The sequence below is a fragment of the Poecilia formosa genome, unplaced genomic scaffold, assembly GCF_000485575.1.
Source record: "Poecilia formosa unplaced genomic scaffold, Poecilia_formosa-5.1.2 Scaffold409, whole genome shotgun sequence".
Classification (NCBI taxonomy): domain Eukaryota; kingdom Metazoa; phylum Chordata; class Actinopteri; order Cyprinodontiformes; family Poeciliidae; genus Poecilia; species Poecilia formosa.
Genome location: NW_006800348.1, coordinates 243,614 through 265,861, shown reverse-complemented (window position 1 = coordinate 265,861; position 22,248 = coordinate 243,614). Strand labels below are relative to the sequence as shown.

The window sequence follows — 22,248 nt, the reverse complement described above, 5'->3', positions numbered from 1 at the left end:
TTTTTTTCCTGGGAAAACGATGTTCCAAATCCAGCGGAACAACGACCAAACAAGAATCTCAGAGAGCATGTAGGAACAACAACAACAACAACAACAAAAAACATGAATTTGGCTGCAGTTAGAAACTCTGATACTTTTTCCATTAGAATTTGGTAAAATTTCACCCGTCTCGGGGTGGAAAAAAAAGCTCTAAAGAAGACAAGCATCTGAAAGGTTCTGTGCTTTTTCCTCCTGTCTGCTTCGGTCGGTTGTTTCTGCCGAGTGTGCTTTGCTCGAGGTGGACCACATGCAGTACAGAGCGACCACCCAAATGTCAGAAGCGTGTTCGATAAGATGAGCAGGAAGACAAAAAAACAAAAAAAACATGTGTGCTTACAGCTGCGTTTCCATTGCAAACGTACACAAAACGTTGCAAATGTTCCGCTAATGTCAAGCAAAATTGCACTTGCAATGTTTCAGTTCCAACTGCTTCCCGTTGTCTTCGTCATGGTTTGAGCCAATGATGACATCCTGTTGATCATGACTTGAACGATACGAAAAAAAGTATTTTGCAGTTTTGCGAATTAAACTAGTTTTAAAATATCCAAAAAAAAAACAACAAAAAAACCCCCACCTCATTTTAGCGCCAAAACATTTTGAAAAACGAGTTTTTTCAAAATTAGCATGTTTCCATTAAGCAAATGTATTTTGACGTTAGCAGGGTAAAGAGGTCACTATTACGCAGATATCTCAATTTGGCCTAAATATGACTTTAGGCGATGACGATATTAAAAGTTATAGTGATGAAATACCAACACGTATTAAGCTGTTAAACAATTAAGAACCTAAAATGGGACTTTAAAATCAAAAACATTTGCGGTATACTGTTATGAAGAAATAAAATTCATTTGATTGCTAACATAGTCATGGACAAATCTAAGTATACCCCATGATTCACTAGCATGTAGCGCCGCTTTCATCGAAAAATTAGTTTTTCAGAAATGTCAAATTGAGCAATTATGTGGTTAATGGAAACGCAGCTAGTGATTATTTTGAGTGTGTGGCTTGGTAAATAGGTGTTTTTAACAGAGTTTGACACATTGCCTGCAGCGAGTGTCTTTGGTCCAATGTGGCGGAGGTCATCCCCCCAGTTCTGGTTGTCAGATCCCGCCTCCTGTTCCACAGGTGTGAACTTAGCGGTACAAAACTCTCTTAAGTCAAAGCCGGAGAAATCCATTGCGACTGATTCGATACAAAAGAACGTAAAAATGAATCACTCAAGAGAGATGGGTGACTCTCTGCTGATTGTTCACAGTATTTTAAGAAGAAAGAAGTCTGAAATAGTTTGCCTATCGGTTCCCCGGCGTTTAAGGAAGTCTATGGGGCGTGGAGGGGGAGGGGTTAATGTCCGCTGGGTCTAGACCTGCGTGGAATAGGAGCGATGCAGCATGGCGCTCCGACCCGACCCGTGGGCCGCGCAGTGTGGTGAGTGCTGCTGCTCCGGCTGGTCTAGACTTCGCTGGAAATGGAGCGAGACGGTACGAGGACATCGGGGGTGGCGGGGAACCGATAGGGCTGATGGTCATGTGATCTCTGTGAATGGAGAGTCCCGCGGAGTCTGCAGGGGTAGAGAGAGGAGTGAGAAGGAGAGAGAGGAAGAGGGGTGAGGGGGAGAAGAAGGAAAAGAAGAAGAAGGCGAAGGGGACAGAGGGGCGGGGTGGAGAGAAGAATAATCCAGTGCAATGTGTCGGATGAACTGATTGTTTAGGATTGGGGGTGATGGGGAGAGAGAGAGGATGTGCGAACAGAAATAAGACAGAGATAGTGGAGGGATGACGGTAACAAAAAGGGGGTTCAGGTTTGGTTAGAATGGCTGGATGTAGGCGTTGAAAGGTGGCGGGGAGGCAGAGAGTGCAGGGTGCTGGAGGGGAGTGAAAGATCGAGAGGAGGAAGACAAAGTGGGGAGACAGAGGAAAGAGAACCTGTCAGGCGAGGGTTAGTGACGGAGACGGACCAACAGAGGACGAAAGACATCAACACGGCTACTGGGCCGCACCCCCGCTGAGAATCGCTTTAGGACATGCAGCACTTTTTTTAGGAGAATATAAAACTTTATGGGGCAGTCAGGACTGCTGCTGTCGCTCTGTCGCTGTGTTTTAGACAATCTGATGACTCATGCTGAGGAGATCTCAAGGTCTAACCTGAAACTAGCTGTGTGAAAACTTTGTCACACATTTGTGCAAGAAAAACAAAGAAAGAAACACAACTTCGCAGGCTGTCCAAAGAGGCCAATGCCTAAAAATAAGCTCTTTGAGCTGTATGCACACTGGCGTAATGCAAAAAAAAAAAATAATAAAATAAATTTCCATTGCAGTTTAGCGAAAAACAATTTCAATACCACTGAAACACCACCTCACCCTCGCGCATAAACTTTTTAGCGACTGTTTTCCAAAATTGATGTGTTTCCATTGAGCTTCTTTAGTTTCACTAATAAATATCTGAAAACTTTTATGTCTTTGTTTTTGTTGGATTGTAATTCAGGGTACATCTTTGCTAGCTTTGCACATCTAGAGGCTTGACCGGGATTGTAAGTACTGCTAATGAAATGGTTGTGCCTGTGATTATTTTCTGTTTATGCTAACAGAGTACTGAATGTATTTTTAATGGATGACTTAATATTTGTTGCAGAACATGATTAATGAATTATTGAGCAAGCTCATTTGCAATTAATGTAAAGCGGAATTATTTTACCATATGATGTATAGATGGACATTTGAAACGTTACTAGTAACTATGTACTTGATTTGTTCTGCTAATCGCTACTTGCACTTTTTACTAACCCCGTTTATAGGTCAGTTTTCTTGTGCGTGTCTAAACTCCAGAACTGATGCGCAAAGTGTCTTTTTGTTATTTTTGCTAAAAACTTAACTGAAGAAAAAAAAACAGCAGAAGTTTACAAAAATAATAGCAGTGATGCAGTTGGCAGCGTGGTTGTCAAATTTGCTAAGGGGAAGCTAGCTCTTTGAAAACCCCTGGTTATATAGCTAGTTATGCTAATATAATGATCCATTCTCTGTCTGTCTTATGTAGAAAACTCCACTATGCCCTTTTCAGATGCCCGCTTAAGTGTGCACAGATTTAAAGGATTCACTCGGGTGTTTCAGCTGGGAACATGGGCCGCATGCACACTCATTTTGATACAGGGCAGGAAAAAAAAGGAGGATAACAGATCCAGTTAAGAGACAAGGGGTGTTTATCTCAGCCATTTGGTGGGCACAGTTGTGCTTTACACCCATCCCCGCCCTTACCTGAGGGCCACTTAACTTTTCAACTGGACTTTCCACACAAGGCAGTGTCACCATGGGCATGCCCAGCATGGATTCAGGACGTTGGGGTCGCAGCGGAGGCGGGCTTGGCTGAAACTGTTGGAAGTTGTTAATTACACAAGTTACCTGGAAAGGAAGAGAAAAATCATGAGGGGGGGAAATATATCTAAAATACAACGAAGCTGCAGTCTTGGAGATTATCTTTGATTAGTCATCTTTAAAAGGCAATGCTGAAAAATGAACTTTTCATTTCAGAATAAAGCTACAGTAAATGCTTCTCAACAAACAAAAGTGGGTAAATATACTGTATTATGTGGTGCTGGTAAGTACGGCTTATTTAAAGCAACCTATATGTCAAAGTTCACCATAAAAAGGCAACCTAAGACTAAATTTGACTTTGACCCCAGCAAAGATTGTGCTAGCAGTGGAAAACACTGATGCTGAATACCTGGCTAGCTTGGAAGGTAACCGGGGAGCAAGCTAGATAGAGAGATAGCAAGGAAGCAAGCTAGCTAGCAAGACAGCTATTAAAGTAGCTGGATAGCAACTTTACTAGCTAGAAAGATAACCAGATAGATTCACATTTAAAGTATTTCTTATCATTTAATTATTACAATTACCACATTGTTGTGTTAGTCATATCACAAAAACTTCCAATCAAACTGAAAACATTTAAAAACCTACATTGTGAGTATTTCACGAGAAAATAAGACAAGGGGTAAAAAAAATGCATTCATGCTTTTAGACTCACCAAGAACACAGCGATGGCGCCACCGGTGAAGAATCCAGCCAGCACGTCGGCCCAGTGGTTGCGGTACTCAGCGACCCTCACCACTCCCACCAGCACGGCCAGGCACAGCAGAGTGAGGCTGATGGTGGGCTTGGTGAGCCGGGTGCCTTTGGTTTTAAACACCAATGTCACATACATCTGCAGAGAGCCGGTCAAAAGGGAAAGCACAGTATACAGAAGCACAAGGCAGTGACAAAAATTGCATGTTCCATGGCTAATTTTCGATACTTTGACAGATTTTTCAAATAGCAAGGAAATGTTTCTTCTTATATAACCAAGGCATTCCAGGGAACCTCACTTGGAACAAATTCATAACTAGCTGTTCTTACGACCAGCAGCATGCACCGACCTACCACAGTGTACAAGGCAGAGTACACGCTGAGCGCTGCGTCCTTAGACGGGAAGGATTTACGCGCAGACATGACAATCAGCGGGTTGCCCGTGCAGGCGCGGCGCTCGGTGATGTACTGCATGGTCGACTGGCAGCCCAATGCTGTGTAGTTTGGTCGGCAGGCGGACAGGAAATGAGGCGTCTGGTTTCCTGTCACCACCTGGCCGGCGTTGGCGAAAATGGCAGTGGTGAACAAGCCGAAGGCGTATACTCCTGGGTGCAAGAGGAGCAGTGGGGAGCGGGAAACGTTAGTGGATACGGTGATAAGATCTTAAAGATTTTATCTTTGCATATGGGAGAAGAAATGAAAGTACGATAAATATTGGAGATTAGTATCAAATCTTGTACACATGCCTTGAGAAAAAACAGGATACTCCCCCCCACCCCATCATCCCCTCTCCTCAAAATAGCGCTAACACTTTATTATCAGCCAAGGTGTGAAATCGTCGCAGGAGTCTTCACCTCAGCTGATTCATTTCAAGATGCAAACTTGCAAGCTGCTTAATATTCATGAAAGTCTCCCTGCAGGGATCCTGAATGTTCTACCTTCAACATCACAGCCCATTTAATAGACCAATTAACAGCTTCATATACCAGGACTGGATGACAAACTGAAGTGTTGTGGCTATGTCTGTCATGATGGCCTGACTTGTTTCCTGATCTTTTTCATTCATCCTCAAGCCTCAATGAGACACAGTACAGCTTTCACAAGAAGATAAGCTCACTGTAAGACTGATTCCTGTATTGCCATGTACACTAATAGCTTGAAAAATGCCATTTATGCAATGCAAATGTGAGGAAATTTCAGGGATTCTGTGGTACGTTCATGGATCAAGAGTATAGGACTCACAGTGTCCTGCTGCATCAATACAGGGTACATTACTTTTACTGTGGCACCATTCTCTTGTTTATTTTTTGTTTAATTCATAAAAGATAAACTGCCATAAAATTAAAATGTTCTATGCAGGCCTTGCATGTGGAAAAATCACCTTTAGAAGACTATTTCAGAAAGTAGGCCTAGCTGTCAGTTTCACTTCCAGTTTCAAGCATTAAGCAGGCGGAGGTGAGAGAATCCTCTCCAGTGCAAGCAGCTTAACAGAGTGAGATTGAAGAATACTCTTAAGTCATTTATTGCAATATTTGAGTTACAAAATACTAGCTGTGAAAAAAACTAAACAAATCTCTATGTCAGCTTTATGACAATCAAGAAAATCTGAATTATTACCAAACAATGACAATGCAGCTGTACAGAGTGCAGACTGCATTTCATTAGCCACTGATGAATCCACAGATGTGAGAAACATTGCCGAACGTTTGTGCACATTAGATGTTTTTTCATCCATACTACCCACAAAATCTTACAAGGGCTGTTTTTATATTAATAAATGAAAATATAAAAGTTTTTAATTCACATTCAAGGTGTATTACATTAAATAATAACTGAGGATATGGCAATTACTTTGTAATTTTTAAGTTAGCGGAATAACATCACTAGCAATGAAGAAGAAAGACTATGGCCTTCACTGACAGATATTTAGATTTTTATTAACATCATAATAATGTTCGTTTTTTGAAACTGGATGCCACTTACATGAAATATTTTATTAGGTTGCTATGATTCAGCAAGGGTATCTTCAGGGACCTTTGAGAAAAGCAGAACTCGCAGGTACAATGTCTTATGTTGTGTTTGCTGCATCCTCACCTAAGAAGCGTACGATGCGCCTGAGCAGGGGGTTGAAGTAGCAGCAGTCTGCGGTGACTATGGTCTTTTCTTGGGTTCCCTCTGTCTTGGTAAAGAACGCACAAAGTTCCCCAACAAGGATCTGAGCAACACAAGGAGAAACAAAGAAAAGTGTAATATTCATCATGTTGTTGTTTGGTGTATCTGGCAACAATGTTGAAGCTGTGTTGGAGTTTGGGCATTATCGTGGTACAGTTATTAGGAATGAAACATTAATGTTGGATAAGATGTGCACTGCGTTACGTCGCAAATATAACAATTCTTCTTTAAATGAAATAAGGCTATTTTGGTCAAAACTTACCTCTTTAGTCCTCTTTACAGTACTACAGCATTTCTTCTTCCTTCTTTCAACTATTTAAAGGACAGTTTTGCTGTTTTCATAATTCCAATCTTCACAATTTTTAGGTCAATGAAAACGCAACTTAAAGTTGTGCAAATTGGAATTACGAAAATAGTTTTGCTCATTGGAAACACGGCAATTTCAAAAGACTCACATTTTTTGATTACATTTTTTTTATACTAGCGTGTGGCATTTTTTCAGCTGTATCAAAATACTGCCAAGTTTTATTTCACAAAACTGCAACAGAAACACTTTTTTTCGCATCACACGAGTCACGTGACCAACAACCAGATGTTACTACTCGTTTGACAGCACGGCTGCCTTTTAATGACTTATCATAATTAAAATCACGTGTGATTTTAATTGTTTCTTACGTAATAGAAACACTGCAGTTGCAAAATTGTGTTTCTTCGACATTAGCAGAATATTGACAAAGTTTTGCGCACATTTGCAATGGAAACGCAGCTTGTGAGGCTCATAAGCATGGGGGCCTACAGCCCTCAAACACCTGAGCTTATACCAAATCCCAGGACTCAGTAATGAATAGTTTTCTACAATACAGAGACGCCTCACCTGTAAACTCACTCCGACAATGCGCTCAGCCTGCTGTGAGTGTAGTGGCACCCACTTTATCAGTGATGGTGTTCCATCAGCCTCTCTCTATCTGCACACTTAACATTCTGCTCCATTTGTGCCTGACTCTGGCAATGAGTGAGCCACTAAAATTGCCTGTGTAGTGATTGCAGACGGAAATGAAAGAAGAACAAGGATAGTTAGAGCGAAATGAGGGAAACGACCGTGTTTCCAACCAAAGTCCTGCGCCTTTTCAGCTTTATCATCTGGATCCAGCCATGTTGAAAGTGTTAGCAGCATGCAGGGACCTGGCCAAAGCACCAGTCCTGTGAAGTGCATGCCCAGCCAAGTGGTTTCTCCCATTAAAACAACAACGCCCCATTGGGTGCTCCATGGCAACACTCTTAAGCACTAACACAAGCATGAAATCAAAGCTGAGAAGGGTGCGGGGGGTTAAATCAGATATATTAGGGGAATCAGCACACTGAGAGCATTTCTGAGGCAATTAAAAGACAGGATAGGTGGCGTTTCCATGGGGACGGCTGCTTTGCAGTGTCTGAGCCTGAACAAAGCCCACAAAACATCAAATAACACTGATGTACAAGTCACACTGAACATTTAACCTGGATAATGTGAAGAAGCAGAAAGAAAGAGATATTTATGGAAGTTCATCTGCATTACTAGAAATCTCACACCAACACTTAGAACCTCTTTAAATTGATCTTTAACTACAACTCTTTGTTGTTCACAGCAACAGATGTGGCCATTTTAACATGAATACTGCTCAAATTGTTGCATATCTGTCTATACAAAGATACATTATTTCAGGTAAATAACGCTCTAACATTTCCATCCTACACATCTGACGTGTATTTTTGACCCTCTGAACGCGACTCACCACCTCAGTATGTTAAATGCTACAACTCAAACTCTTCTACTTTACTTTTGGATAGTTGAGGTAGAAACTGTTTTACCACTTATGTGCACTGGTGTAAACATTGAGGCTTGTCCATAATTAAGGAGCACAAAGAAATCAATTTATTTAATGAAGGTGTCAAGAACAAACATCATTCTGAAGTTCACAATTAATTTTCAAAAGAACATAAACATATCATTAGTCTGCAGTTTATTGATTTAAAATACATTTATCTAATTTTATTTAAAAAACTGAGAGATAAGTGACTGCCAGTGTATGAACCCAAAGAGCTCTGCAGAGCTTTTAAAGGTGCAAACTGCAGTAATTATAAAGAGAAAGTTGCTATGGGAACAAGAAAGAAGCACATGCCTGCAGCCAGTTAGACGACAATAGAGGCAGAAAATCTTTGACTCCTTTTCTATTATTATTTATTTAAGATAATTGGAATCATAACAATGACAATGTTTCATCAAAGAACAGTGATGAGTGTGAATGCTTCCAAAAATCTGAAAAACAGATGTTTCACCTCCACAGTTTCAAAACCTTTAACATTGTCTGTCATCCCATTCCTCCAGTTTATATTGCTTTTGAAAGAATATATGAGACATTGGATTGAATGTTCTGGTGTTACAAATTGTGTGGTGGTATTTGCCCTCTGCCACATTGATAATTCAGCTCAGTAACAATAAAAAGACTGAACTTCCCTTTCAGTATAAAAGTACAAGGCCAGCAATGTGGAAATACAAAAACAGACAATTGAGACTATCCCTTTTATTTAAAGTAAAATCTGCCTCTCAAACTGCGGTTCCCAGACCACTGAAGGTCCGCGGGCGCCCCCTAGTGGTACTGCATGAAAACGTTTATTTGTCATGACCAATAAGCAAGAACTGTTCGTTTTTAAAGACTTGACTTGCTAATAATGCTCAGCACAAACGTCAACGTGTTATTTTTATTTAATTTAAAATGATTTAAATAGAATAGATAAAAACATTTGACATTTGAAATATGTGAATAATTTTTATATTTAACGGTGCAAAAAACATTTTTATTTTCCTGCCAAAACAACTCAAGTCTGATTCTAAATTACAAGTCGCCCTAAAATGTTATTAATGCATACAACACTTGTAGTTTATTTCCATGTGTTATATGACATTACTGTAAAACTGAAAATCCACACTTTCAGAATTTTTAGACGACTCAAACCTGAGTTTTGTTGTGGCCAAAACGACTCTGCCATTCTCGTTAGTTAAGAGACCAATATTTTCATTTCAGGTTGTGTAGTTTAAGACGTTATGTTATTGCGAGGGCAATTTTAAGCCAGGTGGCCGGTGAGTGCTTGTTAAATGAGTAAAGTGATCCTCAGCCTGGAACAGACTGAGAAACATTTTGTTAAACAAGTACATTTACAACTAGCTATGACTGTTAGCATGAAGTTAAATATCTTCTCATAGATTCCTTACATGGTCATGGTCCATGTATGGGCTGTGGTTCACAGAGCAGCCCACCCCAGCGATTCCCTCAATCAGCTCCTTCAGACTAGCCAGCAGCAACTAGCAAACACCTGGAGGAACTGCACATGTGCTGAGCTCATTATACACTCAACTTCTCAGTGAAACATTGGTAAAAACATTGTTAAAGGATTAATAGAGGAGTCATGTTGTGATGACTTCCCGAGTTTCAGAAAGAGCAGAAGCTTCTTAAAGAGACAGGAGCCCAATTTCAAGGCGTTAAATTACAAAGTTAAGTTTCTTTTAAGTCACATTGATATATACAGTATTTTTATAACAACTGAAGGTAACATAGTTATTGAATTATGATACAGAATGCCTGGAAAATACATAATACCGCCTCTTTAAGCATAACAGCTCCCACATACTTAACATTGTGTATATTTTTTAATATTTCTTGGTAATTAAGCACTTTGAGAAATAAAAATGAACAAAACCAACTCACAAATCCAAAAAACATTTATTTTCCTAGAGAGTTGATATCACAATATTTCCATCTGTATTCAATTCAAGTTTTTAAAAATAAAGCTGAATTAGCAAGTCTTCCATCCATAGTTTTCCCACATTCTGGATAAAACTAAATTACACTTTCAGTAAAACCTTATGAATGAAAGAATTTAATTTCTTTTTTAAGGTTTTATTTCTTTTGAAGAACGGCTTGCTCGCTAAAGAGAAAGGCAGACTGTTTCAGAACTGGAGGAGGATGAATAATTCATGTGTCTGTTGCGTTCATATAATTCACGTGTTTTATTTGAAGAAGCAGATAGAAATCGAGGACCGACTTTGGACACCCCTGACTTACACCATGCAAGGACTACAAGATTGGGAATGGTGTAAATAAGGACATATAAAAGCATTCAGAAATAGAATAATTGAGAACAGGAGAGAAGAGTAAAGATTTACTCATCATGCATGTAAGAATAGCATCAGTACTATAGAGCCCAATTATAGCCACAGAGAGCTGTGCATATGAGTAACTGGGTCGCTGTTTGTGTCACCATATTACAGAAATGTGTGAATTTCTGCAAATCCGCACATCATGGAGCTACAACAGAAGATGCTACTTTGTCAATGTGTTTAAGACTGTTTTCCAAACCCGGTGGCAGCTTACTCACCGTGTCGATATTGAGTGTTTTTCCCCGAGTTTGGGAAGCTGTGCGTCACAGATAGCAGGAAATACGTCAATAAAGACCAAATCAGTCAGAGTCCCAGTGCTGCACAGCAAAGGCTGTTTCTGTGTTCCCCTCCGCCAATATCCGACTGTCTTTGTTATACATAGCCATGAAATCAACAATTAAAATCTAAATACGTCAAGGAAGACGATAAATGACAGTATTATTAGATAAATCTGTGACTAAATCAGATATGTACGGACCAAAAATCTAGACGAGTTCTGATGACTGTTTTTGTGGATATCAATACCAATTTCAGCCAATTGGAGTACTTTGGATTTTGCCTTCTATAGCCAGATTGAAAAAAATCATTTACCACTTCCAATTTGTTGTCCTTTTTGCCACAACTTCATCTATGTGATCTGATACTTTTTCTTTCCTTTTCTTTTACATTAAACTTCTTTATTAGCCCACTAGGGAGCCAAAATATCTGAATACCTCAATGGGAATAATTGACTACTTGGCAAAATAAAAGCCACAAACCTGCTTAATAAAAAGTTTTGAACGTTTTTTGAAATTGTAAATATAGGTTATAAATAAATATGTTAAAATAAAACAAAGATATAGTATCTAAATATTGTCTAATTCCTGTATGTATTGTTTCCATGCTTCTCAGCTCATTCAGCTTATTCCTCCATATATGGAAATAAATGCAAGATATGTACCGGTCCAATCGCATTACACTCATCATGCACTTTAACAAATAATTTTGTACTCTCAGATTAAAAGTTTCTACATGGTCTGTCAATGTCAAAAACCATGAGGAAGTTTTACTCCTTGTGAAACACTATTGCAAATTTGCCTCAAACACCAAATCTAGCCTGGCTATTGACTTATTATGAAATTTTGTTTGTTTCTCATCTCCCTTCACTGCTTCGTCTGGGATTTCTCCCATTGAGATGGATTTTCCAATAGAATTTCAACCCGACCAATCAGTGAAAAAATGGAGACGGACAATGACTTTGATTTTCTGCCCTGTTTTAGATGTAGAATTTTAGCAAAATGTTGACAATGTTGCTGGGTTTTACCAGGCTAGTAGTTGGTAGGACTTATCTTGATAGTCTCATTTGATTTCCAAGTTCATATCTATAGTCCTAAAAACAAAGATAATCAAAAAGATACATTTCTGTGCGTTTCAACGTCAAAAACTACAAAATAGTTTCAGCTACAGTGGGTTAGGTTATTTATTATCTCTACGGACACCAAGTGATGCCTCTCATTTAATTCTGGTTAGCATTTTACAGCCACTTTAGATGCTTTTGGGGGGCGTGGGGGGAGAGGGTTAATGTTTACGGGTTCTTGAAGACCTGCAGCTACTGAGGAACATGCAGCCATTTTGGGAGCAAGGCCAAGTATCTGTATAAATAAAACAGGATACAGTTATGATGTAAGCGCTGCTTTCAGCTTCAAGGTTTTACGGATGAACAACAACACATGACATCGTACCCTGAGTCATTATTTATTGAACTAAAGCTGAGCTACAGACCGAGCTGACCCAGAGCCTTTAGGCCGATTACAGAGAAGTCATCAGTTTGATCACGTTTTAGCCCACCAACACCAGCAACAGACGTCGACACTTTAACCAGTGATCCCAATAATTTCTCCAATGAGCTTCATCTGATTACTTCTGGCAGTTTTGGGGGAAATCATGCAACCAGGAAGAAAAACAAACAAACCAAAATAAAAAATTTTTTTAAAAAAAGGTCGAGACGGGAGCTGCTGCTACATTTAGCAGCAAAACATCTCGGTGACATATTTAGAACGGTTAATCTAATGAAACTAATCTGCGCCGCTGTCTTTAGAGCCATTTCGACGAAGCGCGGCATTGCAAGCTTTAGGACTTAATGCTTCTGACAAGATTTGGGAACTTATTCATGTGTAAAGTACACAGAGATGCCTCCCTGTCACTAACGTTCCATTATCTTTCATCATCTATGGCGACCTCAGCCTCTGCGATGCAGGATATGAGTAAAAATAGGGGGCTAATGCACTGGTCTGAATACATCATCACTCCCTTGGACCCACTAGGACCTTTCACCAAGACAGTTTCCGCGTGGAAACGAACGCTAACAAAAGACCGCTAGCTAAGCAGAGCAGATACAGACAAGAGGAGGCTCTGTTGGGTCATGACAGAATAACAAAATTAATCAAAATAGTAACAGAAGGATCTTATTGTGTCCAAACTTAACCGAAACAATGAATTCCTTTTGTGTCTAGACTAAAAACCCACCTGTTTGGAGTTGCTTTTGGACCATAATGTATGGAACGTTGACCCACATATTTGATGTGAATTGATGTTAACGATTGTATCTGACAAATGCAATGACTGCTACTGGTTTTTCACAATTGTTGACTATATAATGTGTTTATGATGTTTAGAACGGTCATGTTCCTGAAATGTGCTATACAAATAAACTTGACTTAAAATAAAAGCTTTTTAACTACATAAGAACTGTTCAGGTCATCTATTTTATTGCATTGATTCTTTGTTTCTCCCAAACTGGATAATTAACTACAGAGAACGTGCTTTAAATCCCGTAGATTTGAATGGGTGTTGTTGTGAGAACACGTCAGAAGATGAGGCACCAACTCATCTTCTGATGAGACGATGAAAAAAGGAGATCCTGGAAACTTGGCAGCAGGAACATAATCTAATACTATCTTGATTATCTTTTTGAGCAGTTTTATGGGAGCTGTTTCCATTTGAGGTCCAGAAACAGAGCAGGCAGTAAAAACTTCTGGATTTTATGGATATTACCTGCAAAGATAGAAGAGATAGAAGCTCCTTAATGAGCGGCAGGGATGCGGGAATCATGATTTTGTATTTCTTTAGTACAGCTAATTTTCTATCTATTAATACTCCCATGAAGTTATCCTCCTTTCTATTTTCTGATTGTTGCAAACAATTGACGCAGAAGGCTGTGCAAATGTTTCCTCCAATCACGTGATTTCACATGGTGTTAGTTCTACTCTTCTTCTCCTAAAAAAGCGACCCAAACCATCTGCCTGGTTAGCCTGGGGCAGCAACACACAGACCTACAGTGGGAGTTCTATGTTCAGGAAACAGGAGTAAGTAGTGATAGGAAAACATTACAACATGATGTACAGAAAAATTAAATATTACATAATAATATTCTTTTAATGGGCGAAAACCAAAATTGAAAATTTATCTTATTCAACTGAAAAGGTACAACAGTTTAGTAAATTAGCTCTTTATAATGTATATGGAGAAGTTGATTAAGGAAAGCATAAGTGAGTTAGACATTAGCTAAAGTGCAAAACAAAGGATTAGCTCTGCTATTAGCGCATTAGCAGAAGTCTTCCCACCACAGAGCATGCCCACCAGTCCCCTAAAAACAATGAATGCCAGACATTTTCACCAATACACAACTGATGTTGTGATGTTGTGTGGGCAGAATGTGAAAAGGTGACATGTCCCAAAAAAATATGAATAAATAAAAAATAATGTATGTCTCTCTGAATGGAAGAAGCTAACAAATACAGGATGCAGTTATATGTGTGAAGTATCCAATGTGATACGAACTGCCAGATGTGCAAGTCAAATAGTTCAAGATATCTCACAGAAGTGTTCTGTATGAAAAATAAAATACTCTTCTTCACTCTTATTCATTTTAAAAAAAATATATTTTTGAAGTATCGAAATCAAACATTCCTAATCACAGGGTTTGAAATCTCTGGCAGCCATACTGATTTTTTATGCTATGGTTGGTGGAAAACTTAAACCTTTTCCTACTGAAATTTAGACTTCAAAGGGGTCTACGTGATTGAAACTCTGAATTGTTTTACTTCAAACAAGCCACCACAAATGGATAAAAATGTTTTTTATTTATTCATTTCATAAGAAAAACAAAACAAAATTACCAAAACAAAATCGCGTTTAAAAATGTCATAACAATAAAATGGACCAAGAAAATGTTTGTCCAGTGGGCTGAAAAGATACTGTGAAATTATAACTATTTTTATTATCATTACTATGGGAGCTGCCACTGACATTTACTGTTTCTTTTTATATCCATACAGAACAGAAGACGACTTGAGGCTTAACACACCTGAAAACAAGACAATGTCCTCGTGCGTTTCAGGAGCAACATGGCGGCAGGCTCCGTGTAATGAAGCTTTAAAATGTGACTGATGGTTTTAATTAAATGTTTGGAGCCCGAGTGCAGCCGTCTGACCTGAGTCAGGCCCAGAGGACTCCGCAAACTCATCTTTGGGGAATATGTTTGTTTATGTCTAATTAAGTCCTGAAAAAGCAATAATTAATGCTCCTTTAATATCTCTTTTGCTCTTTCTTAAATTCACTGCGATTCATATACAGAGGATTATAAAATTGCCCCCACACAATGGTGCATTTGCCGTAGTCTCGTTGCTTGGCAACAAATAGACCCAAACCTCTTACCCTAAGCTCATATAAAAGGTCAAGGCTCTGTATTATCTATTTTTTTTTCTGCAGCCACTTTAGCCCCAAACACAAGGCACAGCAGAGATAAGACTCATCCGGAACCAGCAGCAAATGGCCGAGCAGATTGCTCCGTTGCCGCGAGTTACGCCTCCGATGTACTTTGCTGCTGTTGCCCACCATGGTCCCTGTCAGCACAGGTTATAGCAGACAAACTACTGCATCCAGTGTGCTCTGACCCACTTCAACATCCCAAGTAATTTATCCTCTGTTAAGGCGGATTTAAGGATTTCCTCACGTTGGGTTTTTGGGTGTAGTTCAGAGCTACGAAGTTAAATTGTAGCTTTATTAGTGCTGTTAAACACTCAAGCAGGGACCACGTTTTAAGCAACGTGGTGCCACGTAAATTTCTTTGGCAAGGAGTACAAAGTAATAGACACTCTTGAGAAAAAAAGACCATGCTAACTGGGTTTCCCTATATTTAAACTCATTTTCTGCTTCTTTCAGGATTCCTGGAATGACTTTTCTCAAAGCCAAATAAAAGATATTGAGTAAAATCCTTGATTTTTTTCCCCCACAAAATCAAATTTTCAAGTTAGGGATGGGCATTTATCGTATCATTTATCATGTATTGTGATAAACTTCTTACCGGGATAAGAATTTTGATTTATCTTTGTCCACTGTATGTATTATGAGGATTGTTAGTTTTACCCTTTTCTCCACTTTTTGTTTAATAACTGTCAAATATCAATACATTTGAAAATATGATTAAAAGTATGCACTGTGTGCAGCTCAGTGATACAAATCAAACTTCTTTTAGTGACTGGTGTCGTGACAAAGCGTATTACAAATGGGAATGATTTTCAAGAACAGCAATGATTGCTGTGACAAACATACAGTTGCGTAAAAAAGAAGCAATAAATAGTTCTTATCACTTTTATGATTATCGCAAGTTTCGCATGACATTGTGACAAAACTTTAAGTCCATGCCGCCCACCCTTCTTTCATGTACTTTTATAAAATAAAAATTAAGTCATAAATATATGAACTAGACCTGCTTTAATACCGTACATTTATTTATTTATCACTTTTATATTTCACTTTCTCTACAACTAATAAGACGTAGCCATTAAAAATACATTGCCAACACTGGAAATTAAACATGTATGACTGGGGTTTGTCATCACGTGTCCGCGCCTCTTTTTCATCTCAGTTTGTAGGAAGTAGACAGCAAAATAGTTTTTTTAAAATACTCTGGGATAAACTGGACTTGTACAGATGCCCTAGCAACAAACTAATGTAAGCTAAACAGTTTTTGCCTTCAAAGTACTATACTGACAGCAGAGGATTGCTGACTGCGTCATGTGTAGTCATTAGATTTTATAATGTTGAAAGCAATTTTGACCATTTCACTCACAACTTCTCTGTGAGTTTTTTCACACATAATTAAGCGGAGCTGCTCTGAAATTGCAGCTGGATTATCAACAAGTCGCAACAAAACATAGAGCAACGTTAGCTTACGTAGCAATGGCGAACTGCTTCACACGGAAACATAGTGAGTAGGAACAGGACATCAAGTAAGGTTAGATATGGTTGCAAACCAATGATTATGCTTTGCCATTTTTTGCTGACTGCATTCGTAACTGAGCTAACCTGCAGACATTCCAATTCGGACTAAATATTTTTGCTGTGGAAAAAAACAAACATGCAACTTTTTAAAAAATTATTAATTATTACATTTTTATTAAATGTAGCTTTAAAATTTTCCTCCATTTTAAAGCTACCAAGCATTCAAGCACATATGTTTTATTAACTTTATTTTACAATCCATGTCCTAAAATGACTTAGGTAATCATCGGAGACGGTCAGGTCTGATCAAGACGTTCCAAGATTTGTCACTTCCTTTTTCTACGATTTGTAAACTCTCCTTTTTTAAACCACATTCATAAAGACTCTTCTATCCCAAACAGCAGCCGTTCCTCAGGAGGAAACTCTAATGTACGTTGCTTACAAGCATCAGCAGTGTTTGTTTTGTGATCCAGCTTGAAGGTATTGTTTCCTTAGCGATAAGTCCGCGCCGCGGTTATGTGTAATCCGGTTATCTGTCTGCTTTGCGTTGAGGCTGTTTCTGTTTGCAGCGCTTTGTGTTGTTTGTAGCACACAGGGGATGTCAGCGGTTCGGCTCGGGGTCTGTGCTTAGTCAGGTGATCAGGATCGCTGCCTACCGTCTCACAAGGAGCTTTAGCAGCTGAACTCACAGAAACACACACAAGACAAACAGATAGAGCTCTCAACTCTTCCACATTTTACCTATTTAGAGTCAAAAACGGCAAAGCCAACACGAAGTGGAAGGAAAACCACAAAGTAGATGTAAAAGTCTGCATTTTCATTCAGACATCTTTCTTCTGATAGCCTTAAGTTAAAATTCCAGTGCATCTAATTGGCTTTGTTAGTAAATAGTTTTTGTTGTCTGTAATTTCATCGCTCTGTAAATCTGTCTGTTCTCTGAAGGCCTCAGATGTCGAAGTAGAAGTGAAGAAATGGAAGAATATGAGACAGGCAGAATACTTGCCTGTCTAAAAAGAGAATCGCATGTGGGTTTTTAGAGCGTCGTCCACTATGGTTCTCAATAACTTAGTAGTTTTTTTTTTTTTTGTCTTGGTTGCAAAGGATGTGCTTTTTAAAAAAAATAAATTTATGTTCCACGTTCCATTGAAAAATTGTGTTTATTCCTTTTGTATAAATAAAGTTTGACAACTTTAATTTTTTTCTTTGTTTTAATACAGAAAAGCAAATATAAAAGTGCCTTTTTTTCATTTTAAAATCAAACCTTTTCAATAAGCTAAGCTAACTAAGCTCTTTTTTTTCATGTAGCTTTTGTGACATTTTGCCTTTATGAAAAAGTGCAGAAGAAGCCAAAGTTTAGGAAAAAATAATCAAAGAGAAGGGAAGTAGGTCAGATTTGATGGGAATATGAATGGAGCTAAACACAGGGCGAGCCTGGAAGAACGCCTGGTAAACGCAACAAAAGACTTAAGATTGGGCTGGAAGTTCATGTTCCAATAAGGTAGCCCGTAATGTATGGCAAGAACTCCAAACAAAGTGTTTAAATCAGAGGGATGAAAACAAAAAACAGGTTACGATTTGTGAAAATTTTAAAAAACCATGCATCACTTTTCTGTCACTTTATGTATTTATTTTGCTGAAATGTCAAGTAGAGTCGCGATAAAATCCATTGAAGCTTCTGACGAAACCTCAAAAACATGAACAGGGTCTTTCGTAATTTGGCACCTTTGTTATTTTTGTATCTGCTTCTTCCGAGTCCGATTCTTCAAACAGCATCTGCTCACTGTCACTATCAATACGTCTTCACTAACACTTCCGCGCTTGTTCTCTCTCTTTCTCTCCCTCGTTTTCTCTCATGTTAGTTCTTCCTCGTCTTCCTCTAATGACCTGTCTGCCTCTTCTCATCACGTCTCTGTGCGGTCAGCGCTGACTGTTGTTTTAGTTCCTTAATCTCCGCACACACTCATCCACACACACTTGGACGACCTCCTCGCACCCCACAGATCTGCTCTCGGGATCTTCTGAGCAGGAAGTAATTTGTTGCATGACTCACAAGCAGAGGTGGATAGAGTAGCAGAAATTGTACTCAAGTAAGCGCAGCACTACTTCAGTATGTTTCAAGTGGAGTATAAGTAAAAGTTCCAAGAAATTACTCAATAGAGAGTGAAAAGGAATGTGGCAAAAAGTCTACTCAAGTACTGAGTAAACAGTAAATATCAAATTTAATATTTAAAAATTGCATTATCAGAACAACCAAAATATAAAGTTACGAAGACACTTAGATATTTTAACTCTGTAAGACCTAACTATAGTAATACAACAAAATCTCTCAAACAGACAAGCAAAAAAAACAAAAACAACAAAAAAAAACTGACAAATGTTGACTTTTTTCTCTTGAAATGCAATAGGATAAGAAATTTGCATATTTGTTCCCACAAATATTGATTGGGAGATCATTACGATGTCTAAAACATGACTACTTCCTTTCTAGCCAACACTTGTTTAAAATAAAGCAAACTAGAGCATCGTTTATATTAAGTGTAATATTAACACATTTTCATAAAACCTTATAAAAACAGGAAAAAAATTGAAAACGTATTTTAATCTTGTACTCCTACAAAACCATCTTCAATATTGAACTATTTATGTTTTTCTAAGTCTGGGGGTTTGGCTAAAGACTAAAATGAACATAATTAATAAAAATAACATAGTTACAAAACACAAAAAATCCAAATATAAGACTTAAGAAACGTGAATAAGAACTGCAGGTCTGTGTCTATGGTGAATTTTAGATTAAAACTTGCTTGCTCTTCATTCAATAAATTTACCCACGGTCCAGAAATCGTGTTCAAATAAGAGTAGTGATACTTCGTAATAAAGTTACTCAAGTAACAGTAAAACGTACACCGTCATAAAAAATAAAAATAAAAAAACAACTCCTAAAAGTCAATTTGTCCAGAAAGTTCCTCGAATGTAACTGAGTAAATGTAACTAGTTACTACCCAACTCCGAATAAAAACACAGAACAGACCTATCACATTACTTGAACTTTTCTTTTAAATAATTCATTTTTAGCATACTTTGCTCCTACTTTAGCAGCTAAAACAATCCAACTCTTACCGTGACCGTAGGGACGGCTGTCACGAGCGAGTAGATGAGCACCGGCGGTATTTTGCTGGCGTCGTCCGGACCGGGGTAGGGCTTAGAGAAGCTCTTGTCGTAGCAGAAGAAGCCCTGGATGTGGACGGGGAAGGTGTCCGTGTACTCGAAGTAGTAAGCCAGCAGCACCGTCCCAGCCATGATCACCAGCTGGAAATAGAACATTATCCCGGCGTTAGGAAGTGGGATGAAGAGGGGAGAACCGAGTCCCTGCTCCCCTCAGTCACGGGGAGAAGATGCATAGGAAACCCGGACCCGGTAGAAGGCAGAGTAAGAGGTTATATCCGACACGGACAAGGGGGTAAGAATGACGCTTTTTCGCTTCATAGACTGACAAAAGAAAACATCAAAGCAGCTCTGAAAACAGCACGAGCAAGAAAACAAGGCAGAGATGGACGGAGATGATGTGAGAGTGAGGAAGGCGGGAGGAGGAGAGCCTTTCTGGGGCTGGCACTCACGGAACCTACTACTGTTGAGCTGAGTGTATTTGTAGAAACAGTGTGTGTGTGTGTGTGTGTGTGTGTGCGTGTGTGTGTGAGCGCGCGCGCGGAACATACAAATATGTGTGGCGCGACTCGCGCGAGCCTGTGCGCCGGGTGGTGAAGTATGTTTCTGCAGACACGTGCTTCAAACAGTCTGCTGATGTCTCTACTAAAGTGCTCCCAAAAATACTTCCACCAGCACGGCTGTGTTTCTGGGCAGCGCAGGCAGCGCCAGGCACGTTTGTTGTAACAACGTGTTAAAGTACGCAACACCCAGAATGTGACACCAGCTCGCGACAACGCACATAAAATATAAACACACAAAACTAGCCTGGTAGAAACCAGCTCCTTGTACTACACTTGATTCTCGGCTATTAACAAACAAGTGCTTCCTGGAAGGTTGGAGTCTGTTGAAGTTTTTCAGTTTTTCCAATCGCTTACGTTTGACCACGATGTGTTTAATGTGTCAGGAGAGTCCAAGCTGAACAATTCTTAAATGTTAATTCAGTAATTGGAAGCGTGGACGATTTATGTTTTCGCATCCACCTGAATAATGTGTAGTTGCGCCACTGACAGGCGGACTCTAATTCTAAAACAACCCAAAACAATCGACATTCATAAAGTTTCCTTCTGTTCACTGATTGGCCAAGTAGATATTCTAAGAAATCCTTATAAACGAGAGAAAGCCCAGACTGTCTGCCCAGATTTTAATCAATAGCATAGCAATGGCCAGGCTAACACAAAACAGCATTAACTGAGAATATGACCAACTTTTCCGCTGTTTAGGGAAAGATATGCAGTGCGTGGCAAAAGATCTGATTGGTTGATGGAGTAGCGTTTTGTGGATTATAGTACATATAGCAAAATAAACTATACCATGCAGCTAGAAGAATGCCAAAGTTCGCTGAACAAACTTTATGAACATTATGAAAGATTTGTAAAAATAATAATAATAATAATAATAATAATAATAATAATAATAATAATTCCATAACAAAATAGTTTATAAAAGATAATTTCCTGTCTTAGTTGCCAAGCATTTTCGATAAATGTTGCTAAAGCAAGTTTCTACATTAAAATGCCAACTTATATGTAAAATATGCAACTAAAACAAATCAGAATCTTTCTGTTGCATCTTCACGAACAGATTACTTCTCAATAATTACACAAAATATAGTGAAATATGAAGTGAAACTACTCAACCACATAAAGTTCACAAAATTCACAAAAACACAAGATTCTACTTATATGGTTGTAGCATCATGCACTGATTTTTTAAAGCCTAGTTTTATGAAAACAAAAAAAAACGGTTTGTGAAAATGAAACAGGCACATAGAGAATACGTGAAACAGAAGGAGAAAAAATTATTTGTTACTCATCAAATTTGTGTGATCAGCATTTTGGTTATAATTTAATCAACTAATTAAAGTTGTTCTCTCATGCGCTCTGTCACAACAAAATATAGCAAAAATTCTCTAGAGTTGCAATTTTAAATCAGAAAATTATTTTGAGCTGTTTTTTTGTTTTTTTTAGCTCTGATTTGACTTCCCTAAGCCAGATTAGTGAATACTTTATCACTTTCTTAATAGGAAAACAGTAAGTAAGATCAGATCTTTGCTTATTTTCACTAACATTCTAATAAGCATATGAATAAAGTGAATTTTCTCATTTGGCTGGTGGGCATATGTTATGATTTTAATGTGTATTTAGTTGTTTTGTTTTACTTACTCCTGGTTACTTGTTGCTTTAGCTTCATCTGTCCAACATAGTTTCACGTTTCATGCATGTATGGAAAAAATATCACCAGTGTTTATGTATTCAGATGCACAGATGCTCTTCTGTGTTTAGTACTAACTTCTTTGCCTCATTGTTGTTGTTGTTGTTG

The 22,248-nt window shown here is 38.6% G+C and overlaps 1 protein-coding gene across 6 annotated transcripts in view; it reads right to left on the bottom strand.

Moving 5' to 3' along the window:
* Nucleotides 1-827: 827 nt before the first annotated feature.
* plppr2a (phospholipid phosphatase related 2a) overlaps nt 828-22,248 on the bottom strand; it is a 38,452-nt gene continuing 17,031 nt past the window's right edge. Inside the window, exons 3-8 of one of the 6 annotated variants that reach the window (XM_016663232.1) lie at nt 19,843-20,031; nt 6,189-6,309; nt 4,449-4,699; nt 4,057-4,233; nt 3,304-3,431; nt 828-1,597 (exon numbers count right to left, since the gene is read on the bottom strand). In XM_016663232.1, the coding sequence (XP_016518718.1) occupies nt 1,489-1,597; nt 3,304-3,431; nt 4,057-4,233; nt 4,449-4,699; nt 6,189-6,309; nt 19,843-20,031 (975 nt within the window). In that variant the 3' untranslated portion in view covers nt 828-1,488. Of the gene's footprint in view, nt 1,901-3,287; nt 3,432-4,056; nt 4,234-4,448; nt 4,700-6,188; nt 6,310-19,842; nt 20,394-22,248 lie in introns of those variants that run through there. The other 5 variants (XM_007576529.2, XM_016663234.1, XM_016663233.1 and 2 more) reach the window with 5 other exon arrangements.